The sequence below is a fragment of the Hyla sarda genome, chromosome 7, assembly GCF_029499605.1.
Source record: "Hyla sarda isolate aHylSar1 chromosome 7, aHylSar1.hap1, whole genome shotgun sequence".
Classification (NCBI taxonomy): Eukaryota; Metazoa; Chordata; class Amphibia; order Anura; family Hylidae; genus Hyla; species Hyla sarda.
The window spans coordinates 226974929-226991521 of NC_079195.1; the positions used below are offsets into that span (position 1 = coordinate 226974929).

The 16593-nt window shown below is 48.5% G+C and overlaps 1 protein-coding gene across 5 annotated transcripts in view; it reads right to left on the reverse strand.

Moving 5' to 3' along the window:
• FGGY (FGGY carbohydrate kinase domain containing) overlaps positions 1-16593 on the reverse strand; it is a 207520-nt gene that overhangs the window by 37929 nt on the left and 152998 nt on the right. Inside the window, exon 15 of one of the 5 annotated variants that reach the window (XM_056532947.1) lies at positions 2653-2754. The exons of 3 other annotated variants lie outside the window; for them this stretch is intronic. In XM_056532947.1, the coding sequence (XP_056388922.1) occupies positions 2734-2754 (21 nt within the window). In that variant the 3' untranslated portion in view covers positions 2653-2733. Of the gene's footprint in view, positions 1-2652; positions 2755-11955; positions 12293-16593 lie in introns of those variants that run through there. One more of the 5 variants, XM_056532946.1, reaches the window with a different exon arrangement.

The window sequence follows — 16593 nt, forward strand, 5'->3', positions numbered from 1 at the left end:
TACCTTCTGGATTTACAGGTAACATTTTTGGCTTCATAAATCATTGTATCCTTAATTTCCAATGAACCTTTTCTATACATAGCAATTGTGTCAGGATTAGGGGTTATTATGACCTCGTGGCCGATCCTCGGGTACATCACGTTTTGTTCTATTTTCGCAGTAATTATATGAGATGAGGTTTTGACAACACGTGTGCAATAAGAATAATTATATATTCCAGATATCTGGTTAAAACCTATCCTGGGGCCACGTACAGGTTCTGGGTGACTCCTCATTGACATTTCACATCATAAAAGGTTAAAGGTATGAATCAGAAAGCCTGAGGGGGGCAGCTATATGTCTGTTCTTATATAGTCCCAAACTGCTCTGCTGCTCTATACACTCCCCTCACATCAGCCCCTGTACCCAAAAGCTAATAATTTAATCTCCTATCCTCACCTATGTAATCTGTGGATTATACAAAATACCAATAAAGGGTTATTCCATTAGACAAACCCCTGCCCATGATCCCCTATGAGTTAATATGGACATCCTAATGGGACATCTTTAATCTAATACATCCCTTCTAGCTCTATCTGTATACTGCTGCTATCTCTATGGAATCAGGATATATAGTAATTATACACCCCCCTCCAGCTCTATCAGCAGCCAGGACCCACAGCTAATACCGGACATCACCGATTGGGCTGATGTCCGGTATTAACCCTGTAGATGACGCGATCAAAGTTGACCACGGCGTCTAAAAGGGGAGAAAAGTGTTGCCGATTAGCTCAGTGGGCTGTTCCGGACCGCCGCTGTGAAATCGTGGCATCCCGAACAGCTGAGAGAACAGCAGGAGGCTTCTTACCTTGTCTCCAGCTGTCCGATTACCGCTCTGCTGCTCCATGCCTGAGATCCAGGCTGGGGCAGCAAAGCACCGATCAGTGCAATGCTACGGCATAGCATTGATCAGTGTCTGCAATCAATGTACTTCATGTTATAGTCCCCTATGGTGGCTATAACATTGCAAAAACAAAAAGTAGTTAATAAATGTCATTTAACCCCTTCCCTAATAAAAGTTTGAATCACCGCTCTTTTCCCATAAAAAAAATAAAAAAAATAAGTAAATAAAAATAAACATATGTGGTATCGCCGTGTGCATAAATGTCTGAAATATAAAAATATAATGTTAATTAAACCGCACGGTCACAGGCGTACATGTAAAAAAAATTCAAAAGGCCCAAATTGCGTCTTTTTGGTCACTTTATATACCCTAAAAAATGTATAAAAAGCGATCAAAAAGTCTCATCAAAACAAAAATGGTACCGATAAAAGCTCCAGATCATGGTGCAAAAAATGAGCCCTCATCTATCCATGTATGCGGAAAAATAAAATAGTTCTAGGGGTCATAAGATGACAATTTTACACATACTAATTTTGGTGCATGTAGTGATAATGTTTTTTAAGTAGTAAAATAAAATAAAACCTATATAAATTAGGTATCCTTGTAACCATATGGACCTACAGAATAAAGATATGGTGTCATTTTTTTTCCGAAAAGTGCACTGTATAGAATCGAAAGCCCCCAAAAGTTACAAAATGGCGTTTTTTTTTCCAATTTTGCCCCACAAATATTTTTTTTCTGGTTTTGCCGTAATTTTGTGGTGAAATGATTGATGTCATTAAAAAGTACAATTGGTGGTGCAGAGAATAAGCTCTCACATGGCTCTGTAGGGGGAAAATTGAAAGCATTATGATTTTCTGAAGGAGATGAGAGAAAAATGAAAATGCAAAAACGGAAAAACCCTGTGTCCTTAAGGAGTTAATTTCCTGACCCATGTTCTGACATTCAGTTAACCTGTTCATCACCCCATCTCTATTCTTGTTCTTATTATCATATCTGCCGTTAATCTTGATTTCGGTTTCTGAACTGTATGTTAGTATGCTATATCCCGCCTTGTTTGTAATTATATATCTGTTTGTTGGGTATTGTATTCCCGTTATGTTCCTAACTTGTTCCCCGACTTTTTACAGTTCTGTTTGTTTTGTTAACTTCATCGCCCATGCACTTTAGCACAAGGAAGGGACCGGCTCCAAGTTGTCGATCCGTCGTTTAAAGCAGATGGGCAAGTAAGCAGGGAGAGTGATCTTAGGGACAGCTTTAGGGATCCCTTTCCCTGCCTCCCAATCAGGACAGAGAGTAGTCTTTGCATACATGCCATTTTTGGGGAACCCAATGCCCACTTTAGGCTCCGCCCCTGAGGAGTATCCTCTCTTTTCTGCAGCTTGTCCCTTAGGATTGGACCTCTTTCTTTGCCAATTGAAGAATCCAATTCTGGCAAAACTGTAGTGAAAGTTGATTTGTTGTCTGAATGTATATATTTATGGTTGACTCCCAATGCTTTGGTTCAACCTATAGTCGTTGCTGGTCTAGGAAATGACTCTCTCTCTCTCTGTACAGGTCATACACAGGATTAATAGTATGGATTATCTGGTACTCCAGCGGGCCTGGGCGTCATTTTAACCTTTTATTTTATTTTTTACACAATACTCTACCCATAGGGATGAAGAAATGTGTTGTGCAGACTATAAACAATGTTACCGCTGTTCTATTTCCCAGATGCCCTTAATGTATGCAACACAACCTGCGCAGAATCACAAGTGTCACCGTGAGTCATTGGAAGGTACCGTAGAGTTTAATTCATTTAACCGGTGTAAACCTTCTCCCATGGAAAGAGTCTGCAGGACTTTCCTCTAAAAATACACCAAGGATTGCTATAAAACAACAAAAACTCTGCTATAACTGGTGACTTAAAGGGTGACTCCATCATCAGTTTCAGTTCATTTCTAGTTACTCTACAACATAAGGCAGTGTTTTTCAACTAGTGTGCCTCCAGCTGTTGCAAAACTACAAATTGCAGCATGCTTGGAAAGCCAAAGACTGTATTATACTCCAGAGCTGTACTTGCTATTAAGCTGGTGAGGTCTCTGTGTACATACATTACATTACTTATCCTGTACTGATCCTGAGTTATATCCTGTAGATCTTTTATTAAAATTTCAAACATAACAATAAAAAAATTACAAAACATAAACATATCATATCCGACAGAACATTTCAATATAATGATCATAAAACCAACACAATAGCATAAAATACAACACCGGTCCACCCCACACTCATTCCTGCACACAAACAAATATATACAATATTTACAAAAGACATATTCCTATAATACCCATAATACCCATACCATACTAATAAACTATATACACTAATACTAAATGTGAATTTCCTGGCCCAGTTGCAAAACCAAAAACCCAATACCAGTAATATACCAAAAAGAATAACAACAACAACAATAATAATAATATATACAAAATAATAAAACCCAACACAAACAAAATAACACCACTTTTTTTTTTTTTTTTTTTTTTTTGGCCCTGAGCTGGTCCCGCATCCCATGCCCCCAGTACATGTTACCAGACGTCCATGAACCAGTCCAGGATTTTCTGTATATATAAAAGTCCCATACAAACCCCCTCCCCCCTTTTTAACCCACCACCCAACCTAAACTAAACCCAAACCCCAGGTGGCATCACACAATATATACAATATATACATTACATAAAATATACACAGACTAACAATATATACAATACATAAGTATACAAATAGACTACAACAATAAATACAATAACAAATACATATAACACTATAAGCCAAACAACAAACCCCTAAAGCTCAAGTTCAGTGCCTGCAAGCCCTATATTACCATAAACCAACTGCTCAAAACAAAAAGACTAATGTGCCAGCATCAGCCCACCACCAGGGGGGGACAACAGGCTAAGGCACTTTAAAGGCAGAGCCCCTCCATAGACGAGAGGCCCTGCCAGCACCCAGCCTCTCGTACTCCAGAGAACGCACCTTCACCAGGTCACCGAGAATGTTCCTAACCACCACATCCACAGGGAGGATTTTACGCTGCGTCGACACTAAACACCGTGCGTTCCACGTGTAGTACCTAACCACTGAGCTGACTAGGAATAAAGTGCACCGGTCCCAGCCTCCAAGGTTTCTGAATGCCCCATAGGCCCATTCCGCATAGGATAGACTGGCCAGCCGAGGATAACCAATGGAAGCGCCCACCCTGTTATAAACCTCTGTGTTAAAGGGACAATGAAGCAGAAAATGCTCCATGCTTTCCAGCATGCCTCCACACTCTTCGCGGGGACATCCCCGGTCATCAGAGCTCCTGCACTTCAGATTGTCCCTCACACACAGTTTCCCATGGAAGCAGCGCCAAGTCAAGTCCCAAAACTTCAAGGGGATCCTGATAGAATTCAAAAGCTCTAAACCCACCTCCAGATCCCGACTTGGGCAGTCCTTGAGCGCCAATGGCCTCTGGAAATGAGAAGACAGGACCCTCTTGTCAAGAAATTTCCTCGACAGAGTCCTAATCTCCCACATCCCCAGACCCCACCGACGAATAACCTTCAGAACCGGGGTAGCATAAGCCGGGAGATGCCCGTGTGGTGTGCGAAGATCCTTCACTTGCCCTCCTGTCTCCCATTCCTGGAAGAAAGGCTGAAACCATCCCCTACAGGAGGATACCCACGGAGGAGCCCTCTCTGACCAGAGGTTTGCTATATTGGTCTTAAGAAAGGTATTCACTAGGAACACCACAGGGTTGACCATACACAACCCCCCTAGTCTCCTCGTACGGTAAGTAACCTCCCTCTTCACTAGGTTCAGTCTGTTCCCCCATAACATCTGGAAGAACACACTGTAGACCCGGGTCCAAAGAGGTTCTGGCAACATGCATACACTGCCCAGGTATATCAGTAAAGGGAGCAGGAATGTTTTGATCAGGTTAACCCTTTCCCGGAGGGTCAAAGACCAACCCTTCCACTGATCCACCTTCTGAGCGGCGATCTTAAGCCTGCTGTCCCAGTTTTGTTTGGGGTAATCCCCTTGGCCAAATTCGATGCCGAGAACTTTTGCAGATTCCTGGGGCCCTGGAAGGGCGTCCGGGAGATCAAAACTAGGATCTCCCCCTCCCAGCCAGAGACTCTCGCACTTATCCCGGTTGATCTTGGACCCGGATGCCTCCGAGTAGCGGTCCACCTCTGACATCACCCATTGGCCTTCCTCTTGTGAGGAGACAAACACGGTGACATCATCAGCATACGCTACCGCCCTCAGAGCCAAATCCGGCACCGCCAGGTCCATTCTCACCCCCGCCAACGGTCCACAATCAATCCTCCTAAGGAAAGGATCAACTGCAAACACGTACAGCAACGGGCTCAAAGGACAACCCTGACGGACGCCAGACCCAACCTCAAAAGAGCGGCCAATCCAACCATTCACAAGCGGGAAACTCTCTGCCCCTGCGTACAAGATCTTAAGCCAATCAACAAACCCCCCCGGCAGGCCATATCTCAGAAGAACAGACCAGAGGTACTCATGGTTAACCCGATCAAACGCTTTTGCCTGATCCAAGGACAGCAAGTACCCCTTCCAGTGGCCAGCCCTACCCTGCTCCACAGCCTCTCGGACACTGAGCACAGCACTAAATGTACTGCGGCCCGGAACAGAGCAATTCTGAGCCCCCGAAAGGAGCCGGGGTGCAAACTCCACCAGCCGGTTAAACAGCACTTTTGCCAGAATCTTTCGGTCCACATTGAGAAGCGCTATGGGACGCCAATTCTCAATGTGGAACGGGTCTTTACCCTTTGACAGGATGATCAGCGCTGACCTCCTCATTGACTTTGGCAGAGTGCCCGAGGATAGACACTCATTAAAAACCGCAGTCAAGAGGGGAACCAAAGTGTCCTTAAAGGTCTTATAGAACTCAGATGTTAAGCCATCCGGACCGGGTGACTTCTTGAGGGCAAGCCCATCAATAGCCATCCTGACTTCCTCTTCCCGGATCATCTCTGTCAAAACGTCAAGAGAGGGGTCTACTCCTGGTTCAGGGACGGTTTCAGCCAAGAAAGCTGATACCTTATCTCGATCTAGATCCTTCCTTCCCAAGAGGTGCGAGTAGAAGGATCTGACGACCTCCAAGATCCCTGATCTGGACCTTTTCAAGGATCCCGTACTATCAATCAGTCCTGAGACTATTTTACTATTCACTGACATCTTGCAGTTTCTGTAAGGGTCAGGCGAGCGGTACTTCCCGTAATCCCTCTCAAAAACCAAAGATGCGTGCCTATCGTACTGACACCTCATCAGCAAGGATTTCACTCTGGAGATATCCTCTCGGCTACCTCCAGTCGAGACAAGGTTCTCAAGTTTCTTCCTCAGGTCCTGGTACAAACGGTACCTGTTTAGGCTTCTGAGGCCCGAGAGCTGGCGGAAGAATCTCGCAACCCTTTCCTTGAAGATCTCCCACCACTCTGACTTACTGCTACAAAGGCCCAGCAATGGTACCTGGCTCTGAAGAAAATCCTCAAAGGACTGTCTTATCTCCGCTTCTTCCAAGAGAGACGAATTCAGCTTCCAATAGCCTCTGCCCATCCGGGGGGTCTCTGCGACATTCAGAGAAAACAAAATTAAACAGTGATCGGAGAACTCCACCTCAGCAACAGATACTGCTGAAGAGACGGCCTCCTCCTTTAAATAAAACCTGTCTATCCTAGACCTACAACTACCCCTATGATAGGTGAATCCCGCGTGGCCTGGGGTGTGCCGGATGTGGACATCCACCAGGCGAGCCTCACTCGCTATGCTATTAAGGGCGACGCTATCATAAGTCAGCTTGTCTCTGGCACCTCCCCTGTCTTGGGGCCTCGTGACAGCATTAAAATCCCCTCCAAAGACCACCTGCCGACTTGTAAAAAGATAGGGCTTGATCCTCATAAAGAGACACTTCCGGTCCCACTTAGACTGTGGGCCGTAGATGTTAATAAGGCGAAGTTCTTGTCCCTTCATGAGGACATCTAAGATCAGGCACCTCCCCATTTCTAACTCGATAACCCGTCGGCATTCTACCGCTGCGGTAAAAAGGACCGCCACTCCGCTATACGGCTCGGCCCCAAGAGACCAGTAGGAGGGCCCATTCCTCCACTCTCTTTTAGCCTTGTAGATAGATGACATATCTGTTAGCCTGGTCTCCTGCAAAAATAAAATATCAGCATTAATATGGGCAAAAAAATCATAGGCCGCAAATCGAGCCGTATCTGACTTTATGCTGGCAACATTAATGGATGCCAGGGTCAACGGAGAGGGTGCCGCCATCAAGGGTGATTGAGTTAGACAGCTTTCTTTTTCCCACCATCCTTCCCATCCACCCCACCACCCTCCTCATCAGATGATGGTTTACCCCTTTTAAGTGAAATAGATGTGTCCATTTTCCCTTTATATACATTTTCCTCGTCCCCTGACTCTGGGCCTGTCTCCCCCCCTGAAGACATAGATTCCCCAGGGAGAGAGGACTCAGCGTCTCCTGTGAGCCCCACCGCAACATCCGGAACCTCACCCCCAGCCACCCCCTCCTCCGAAGAGGAAATGTCGCGGAGGGCTCGGAACCGGTTGGAGAGACCAATCAGAGGGAGATCAGTTGTACCTTCCTTTGGCATCTGGCGGGTGGGAGAAGATTTTAAATCTCCCTTTTTCTTATTCCTCCGAGTACCCCGCTTTGTTTCTGCCCATCTCCCTCTGTCCTCATCCGCGCTCCCACCATGGGAGGACAGCGAGGAGACAGTATCCTCCTCTTTGTGGATCCTTCCAGTCTCCTCATCCAGTTCACTATCCCCCAGGGCCTCAGCAGTAACACTGGTCGCAGGGACAGGATCAGAAGCCACCTCAGCTGGCTGATGCTCCTGTGACTCCCGAATCTCCCTATCCCTTTGACGCTTCTTGAGACGCCTCAGTTGGGCAGGCGTCTTCTGCTTACTTTTCTTCCCTGGCCCCTGCACCCCTTCATCCCCGCCAGCCATCCCCCCAGCAGAGTTCACCTCATGGCTTACCCCCACTGGGGCAACAACCGCGTTGACAAAGGAACGAGGGCAGCGACTGAATGGGTGACCTAAGTCACCACACAGGTGACACCTAATCTCTGCACAAGATGCAGCGAGATGGCCTATTTCCCCACACAGAGTGCACTTCTGCACAGTGCAATTGGCACTAAAATGTGTGGGGTCACCACATCTGTGACAGAGCTTCGGCTGACCCTGGTAAAAGATCTGGATACGATCCCTTCCGAGGAAGGTCGCAGATGGTATATGGGTAACGGTGTTTCCTGAAAGCTTAAGCTTGACCATAAACGTCCAGGCCCCTGACCAGATGCCATATTCATCCCTGTTCTTTTTTGGGACCTCCACCACCTCTCCATACCGACCTAGCCACGTCATGATGTCAATACAAGAAAGTGATTCGTTACGGGTTAAAACGGTCACTTTCTTGACATTGTTTTGGTGAGACACCGCCTGAATGGCAAAGTCTCGCCAGCCGGGCTCATTCTTTACCAGCTCATAATTCGACCAGAAGAGCTCAAGCCCCTCTGGCCAAACAAAGCTGATATCGAACTCAGGGGTACCATAAGGATGTATCAAGGCGTAGATGTCAGCTGCCTTAAAGCCCAACTTCAGCAGAAGCTCAACAACTTTAGATCTTGGAGGACATGTATCACTGCCTCTCCACCTCAGCCGGACCACATTCCTTCGGAGACCACCTGGCCCGGCTGTTGGGAGGGACCACACAGTATCCCCCCCTCTTTCCTCTCGGAAGGCTGAAAGACCATGTCTTTCTATCCAAAAGGATAGATCAACCTCCCTACCCTCTACATTGATTGATCTCTCCCCTCTCCTTAAGGCCCCCAGGAGACGCTGCTGCAAATTGCCCCCCCCAGAGCCAGAAGACGAGGAAGGTGCCCCCCTCCCCCCAGCGGTGACATTTGCGTAGCTGCGTACCGGTGCTGCCACCGCTGGGGGTGCAACTGGACCAGGCCCTACATCCCCACCACTAATCTGTGCCCCTTCACCACCCTCCTCCACATAATCCATACCCAAACCATTGTCACATGTTTTAGCTAATGTGCCCCCCATACCTCCACCCGTGCTACAGCCCATACTACAATTCACTCCAACATTAACCTCCTCATTCATACTGGCTGGACCGGTGCGTTCTGGTGCAGAGAGTGTACCATCAGCATCACTGGGTACCAGAGCTGGAGCCACCACCACAGGACAGGTCACCGGTCCTTTATACAAGGACCGGGAAGCCTGCCTAGCCTGTTTATTAGTGGCCCCAGCCCTGTTTTTACTGGTACCCTCCGCCTCATCAGTACTGGAGTTTTCTGCTCCTGGGCGCCGCTGTTCTGGATAAGCGGCGCCAATACAAAATAAAGGTTTTAGTCCAGTCTTTCTGGGAGGCGAAGACATCTTGGCCCCAGCAGCTCTTTCACGATGACACCGCTGCTCCAAAGGAACAGCAGTGCCAACGCTCAGAGCCACCGGAGCTCCCACAGCTGACTCTGGCACAAAGCCGCCCCCCCCTCCCGTTAGGGAGCAGCCCAATGTGCTAGAGCCATCCATGCCCATCGCTGGGCAAATATCACTGTCCGACCTCACAGCCGATACATTGTCTGCTAAACCGCTGTTACTACAAACAGCGATGGAGCTCACCGCCACACTAGACTCCATACTCTCCCCACTCTCCTGCACTGAGTCCACAGCAGAACTCAGGCTGGGCTGAGAAATGGGGTTCACACAGTGAGCTGACCCTGCGGCCAGTCCGGGGGGCTCAGGGAGGGGGGTATATACAAATGTTACCTGCTCCTGGAGCTTGGTCTTCTTTAGCTTCTTTTTCCTTCCCCCAGGTGCCTCCTCTGGTAACTCATCCCCAAACGTGAAGTCCTGGAGGCGACCTGGGGACTCCAGGAGCTGGATCTGGGCCATCAGCGCCCCTCCCTGGTAACTGGTGCTGCTCTCATCCCCCGAACCACCAGAGCCACGGCCAGATGACATCGCCACTTGCCCTGCAGGGAGCCCACTGTATGGGGTCAGATGTTGCAGACCCCCGGGTGGATTTGGCTCAACATTATCGGCCTCCGCAGCGTCTCCTTCCTCCTCCACCCGTGGCTGAAGCCCCCTCAGCCGTCTCTGCTTCTCTCTCTCCATTGTATGAAAGCGGTCTTCATTTAAAAGTTTTTCCCTAAATGGCCCGCTGTTCTCTAAAATAAAAGTTCTCTTCTTCTCCAGTATCCTTATTTCATTTTTCAGCTGTTTAATCCGGGCTGACAGCTCAGCTTTCTGTCGTTTGGCCGCAGTTTCCATCAGGGCTTTTGCTTCCCGTACCTCCTCCTGGAGCCTATACAAGCTGCCCCTTGCTTCCTCATATCACGGATGTGTTCTGCCACACGAGAGTTATGGGGGACTCCAGACTCCCGGGCCCTAGGCATCCCCCAATCCTCCTCCACACATCCGTGGGCATTTAGCTTTGCTCCAGGAGGAGTATCACAGTCCACATTGTCAGGCCTTGTTGTCACAGTACCTGTGCTTCCGGAACTTCTTGCACTTGTAGTCCCACAACTTGCAGGGCCAGCCTTGCGGCTGCTCTTTGTCTCTACGGGTTCAGGGGTGGCTGGAGATGCATCGCTGCACCTCCTGGCACAGCGCCTCAACCCGGAGACCTCTGATGCACTTCCTGACGCTGGTCCCTCCACACCTGGTCGCTGGCTCCCCCTGCCCCCCGCGGACCTGATTCGGGGGGCAGGTGTTGGGGTTCTCCTCTCCTCGCTCATGCCTGAACACACGCTCTCCCTCTGGGGAAGGAAGAACGTTGTCCGGCACAGATGACACGGCAGAGCTCAGAGCGCACACACACCAAACAATCCAGCAAACGACTTCCTCCACACTCAGCAGACTCACAGGAAGATGCTCCCTCTAGTGGCCAGACTCCAGAGCTGTACTCACTACTCTGCTGGTGAGATCACTGTGTACATACATTACATTACTTATCCTGTACTGATCCTGAGTTATATCCTGTATTATACTCCAGAGCTGTACTCACTATTCTGCTGGTGAGATCACTGTGTACATACATTACATTACTTATCCTGTACTGATCCTGAGTTATATCCTGTATTATACTCCAGAACTGTACTCACTATTCTGCTGGTGAGGTCACTGTGTACATACATTACATTACTTATCCTGTACTGATCCTGTGTTATATCCTGTATTATACTCCAGAGCTGTACTCACTATTCTGCTGGTGGGGTCACTGTGTACATACATTACATTACTTATCCTGTACTGATCCTGTGTTATATTCTGTATTATACTCCAGAGCTGTACTCACTATTCTGCTGGTGGGGTCACTGTGTACATACATTACATTACTTATACAGAAGAAAGCATGAACCCTCTGTAGGCGCGCAGTGTTATTAGCTCCGCGCACATAACAAGCACCTTCCAATGTATACAAGAACATTTTTTAACCAATTTTGTTATATTATATAATCAGGTTCTATTTACTCAGCACTAACCACCAATTCAGTTTTATATATGAGCATTTATAGTCCAGAGAGTGACTGCCGGAGGTTATTATACCGCAGATCTGCTCAGAGTTTATACCGACCAGTGGAAAAGAAACAAATCTGTATTTAAATCTCAGAAAAGGAAAAAAAATCTGCATATAAACAAATTACAGAGGAAAAACACAGAGAGAGGTCACATTACTGAGGGTGCAGGATTACAGGATTTACTCAGAACCAGATGTCTAACCTAACGCAACCCCCGCAACGTCCAATCCAGAACCATACAACACCCAATACAGGACACTACTGAGGTATATAGAAGAAAGGAAGAACCAGAATACACCCTGGACCATTCCATACTGAAATCACCACTCACTGAGTACTTCATAACAGTACAGGATATAAATCTAGATTTTCCTAGCTTGTGACGGAAAATATTAGTTATATGAAGACAGGAGGCGAGTATCTTATGCATTAATCTTCCTTTATTAATGCCCATAGCAGAAATTCAAAACTCTTTTGATGAATTTTTACTAAAACTTTAAAGAACCACTTAAAACTACAACTCCCAGCAGTCCATAGGGTGTATTGACCAATCCCTGGTCAGGATGCTTGGTATATAAAGGACTGCTTCCATCGTCTCCTCCTCTTTCTTGATGCGAAAATCGTAGCCGTAACTTGAACCTGGAATCACGGTAGAACCCAAACCGATTCCATAAGACCTTGAATCACCGGCCGAAACCATGTCCCAACGGGGACACCATAACGAGTAGGAAAATTTCCGGAACACCTCAGCCTCCGACATGTAGGGCGCCGTCTTCAGTATCCTGAGAAGAAAAGGAATACCATGACAGGGTTGGGTCGGGTGGGAAGATACTCGCCTCCTGTCTTCATATAACTAATATTTTCCGTCACAAGCTAGGAAAATCTAGATTTATATATCAGACAGGAGGCTCATATCTTATGCAAGTTCAAAGCTAGACATAAGAATGACACAAAATGATATAAATACATGACAGAAAAATTACAAAATTGACATAGATATGTGTTCCTCCGGTCTAAAATAAAAGTGACGGAAGGTGTCCTCTGAAGACCAATCCGCTGCCATTAAGAGGTCTGCCAGGGAACCTCCCGCGGTGACCACTTTAGTAGCCATCGCACCTCTGGTCGAGTGGGCCCCGAACAGGGAAACGTCAATCCCTGCCATGTCCATGGCAGAGCGTACCCACCGTGCTAGAGTGGCTGAAGTCACCGGTTGGTGAGGGCGCACGTAAGAGATGAGGAGTTGGGAGGATTCCGAGGAACGTAGCAAAGCAGTCTGAGACTCATATGATTGAAGACAGCGGACCACGCACAAGCGTGGATGTGCGGGAAAAGAAGGATAGAAAACAGAATGAAGTCCGGTTTTTGTCCTACGTACGACAGAGAATTTAACTCCTAATGGCGAGAATTGTCGCCTGGAGATATCTAAAGCCCGAACGTCCGATACGCGTTTAATGGAGATCAAACAGAGAAGCACCGTAAGCTTGAAGGACAGCAATTTCAGAGAAAGTGTGTCATTGTCCTCCCATGCCGAAAACATGGATAGGACTTTAGATACGTCCCAGGTGGCTTGATACTTGGGGCGAGGAGGACGTTTAAATTTAACGCCTCTCAGGAGGCGACATACTAAGGGGTGTTTGCCTACTGGTAGGGAATCCACTGGGGTGTGATAAGCAGAGATTGCAGATCGGTACACATTGATAGAACTATAAGATTTCCCGGATTCAAAAGAATCCGCCAAATAGTTGGCCACTACAGACACAGGTGCCTGAACGGGATCAACTTGCCGTTGATCACACCAACGTACCCAGAGTCTCCAGGCTGATCGATATGCCGATCTAGTCCCGGGGGCCCAGGCCAAGGCAAGGAGGTCCCTAGCTGATCTTGAAAGGTCTTTATCCGTGTCTGGCACCCCGAAACCAACCATGCGAGGAGATGCAGGGTGTGGTCTGTGATCAGAGGATGAAGATCCCCTGTCGGATTGGACAGGAGATGAGGGAGCTGAGGGAGCAATCTGGGAAAATCCACAGTCATCCCCAGAAGAAGGGGAAACCATGGCTGTGTCGGCCACCAGGGCGTGATCACCACCACCAACGCCTTCAGGTTCGTCACCTGTAAAAGCACCCTGAGGATCATTGAGAACGGTGGGAATGCATAGTGCGTCCCCCGGGGCCATATGTGGCGGAAGGCGTCTACCGCGTAGGCTTCTGGATCCGGCCTCCAGCTGTAAAAACGGGGCAGTTGATGATTGAGTCGGGAGGCGAACAGGTCCATAGAGAGAGGACCCCACAGGCGGCAAATGGACTGAAAAACTAATCGGTCCAGTCGCCAATCGCTGGAATCTGTCAGGTAGCGTGAGTTCCAGTCCGCCACTATATTGGAAATCCCCGGAATGTATTCCGCTATGGGGACAATGTTGCGGGCAAGGCAAAAATGCCAAAGCTCTCTCGCGAGGTCTGCAAGTACTCTGGACCTGGGACCTCCCAATCGATTGACATATTGGACCGCAGACATATTGTCCATGCGCAACAATACACAGCAATTGGATACTCGAGGTAGAAGGCTCCTGATGGCAAAAAATGCTGCCAGAAGCTCCAGCGCATTGATGTGCAGCAGAGACTCCTCTGCGGACCATGTCCCTCCTGTTGAAGAGAGACCGCATCGAGCACCCCAACCGTGCCGGCTCGCATCCGACTCCAAAATGAAGTCTGGAGTGGGATTGAAGATGGTCTTGCCGTTCCATTCGACGGCATGACGTAACCACCACCGAAGTTCCACTACGGTTTCCGGACATAGGGGAACTTCGTCCGCGTAACGGAGCCCTCGTCGCAAATGTAGCGACTTGAGCCTCTGAAGGGCCCGATAATGGAGAGGGGCGGGAAATATGGCCTGTATGGAGGCTGATAAAAGTCCGACCAGGCGTGCTAGCACACGTAACGACACTCGTCGTTTGTGTAACACGGTCTTGATTTCCTTGCGGATGGTGGTCAGCTTGGCTTTGGGTAATTTGAGGACAGCATGATCGGTGTCCACCAAGAATCCCAAAAATTCCATCTCCCGAGTTGGGACGAGAACTGACTTCTCGTGATTGATGATGAACCCTAAGTGTTGTAACAATTGAACCGTCCAGCCAGCATGTTCCTCCGCTTGAGGTTTGGAACGAGCCATGATGAGCAGGTCGTCTAGATATATAATCAATCTCACTCCCCTGCTCCTTAGGGCTGCCACCACCGGTTTCAGAAGTTTGGTGAAACACCATGGGGCGGACGAGAGACCGAAGGGTAGGCAAGTAAATTGCCACATTCTGGCCCTCCACAGGAAACGTAGGAAGTGTTGGGAAGCCTGATGTACGGGAACCGTGAGATATGCGTCCTTCAGATCTACCTTCACCAACCAGTCTCCCGGTTGTAGAAGGTCTCGTAGAAGGTGGATGCCTTCCATCTTGAAATGTCGATAAACGACATGTTGATTGAGATTTCGCAAGTTTATGACGGGGCGATAACCTCCCCCTTTCTTTTTGACCAGAAAGAGGTTGCTGAGGAACCCCGGGGAAAGGGGGTCCACCTCCATCACCGCTTGTTTGGACAGAAGGTCCTGTAATTCGTTGTCTATAAGAGCAACGTTTAGTTCGGAGAACCGGATGGGGTGTGGAATTGAAGTTAAGTCTGGTAGGGAACAGAATTCTATCTGATACCCTGCCACTGTCCGGAGTATCCATGCGTCTGCAGTAATTGCTGACCATGCGTGGATAAAATGTTGCAGTCTGCCCCCTACGGGAGTGGGAAAAGAACTCAGGTGTGTTGTACTCACCAGTAGTATGCCTGGAGCGGGGGTAGCCTCTTCCTCCACGTCCTCTCCAAGGGCGTCCACGGGGTGGAAAGAAGGGTGAAGATTGTGCGACTGGCACAGGGTAGGGTTGAGGAGCCTGGTTGTACTGAGGAGCTGGGGCTCTGTTGTACGGTCTAGTATTGTAGTTGCGGCCGGCAGATCGGCTCCTGCTTCTGCCGGCCGTTGTGAAAACCTTAGCCGAACTCGATTTCTTAAGGGATGTTTGGGCTTTGTCAAGGCTGGTATACAGCCCGACCATCTTATTGATGTCTTTAATAAGGGTATCTCCGAAGAGAAGGCCCTCGGCAGCGGGTCCGGGTTCAGTCTCCGCTAAGTGAGAGAGTTGTGGGTCAAGTCTCATCAAGATGGATCGTCGACGTTCAGTCGCACAAGTGGTGTTTGCACACCCGAGCAAACATACTGCTCTTTGGGCCCAACCTCTAAGTTGCAGCAGATCGATCGGTTGATCGGTTGCCGCCGCCTGTTCTGATAGATTGAGGATCATGGTGACAGGACCGAAGAGGTCCAAGATTCGATCCTGGATGGTCCTGAAGGACCTCTCGATACCCTTCTTGGAATATTTTCCATGTTTAGTGAGGTATCGTAAGAGTATGGGATCAATTTCGGGCGTCAGCACCACCTTCTTGGGTATGCATGGTCGGGGGCATTCCGCCTTTAACTTGTTGCGGTTAGCCTTATCCACTGACCTGCGAGCCCAATGTTCAATATATTGGGACACTTCAGGGGTGGGAGCCCAGTCTCCAGAGCGTGGATGGGTTATAGCCTCTGGGTCAAAGAAAGGCTCTCCACGAGAGTCTAACACGATGTCACCCTGGGGTACAGGGTTAGCGTCCTCAGGGATCGCCATATGCCCACTATCCTCAATTGCATCGTCAGACTCATTGGCATCAGCCACTTCGGATTCCGCGGAGGATTCTTCATCTGTAGAATCTACAAATGAATCCGGTTTGGTCCGTCTAGCGGATCGTTGCCCCTGCTTACGCAACTCCCCGGGGCCCAGGGGTCTATTAGAGTCTGGAGGCAAAGTGGGTCGGCAGGCCGGTTCGGGAACTGCCTGGTGCATACAATTTACTTCCCCTGCCGGGGAGTCGGATACCATGATGGTATGATTGCGTTTTTGAGACGCTTTACCCTTTTTATAGGGTGGTTCGCCACTGCATGAGGGTTTTTGAGAAGTATGTGCAGGATGCTGCGAACTTTTGGGGGGTAGGACAGAGGACATCGCTGCTTGCACTGA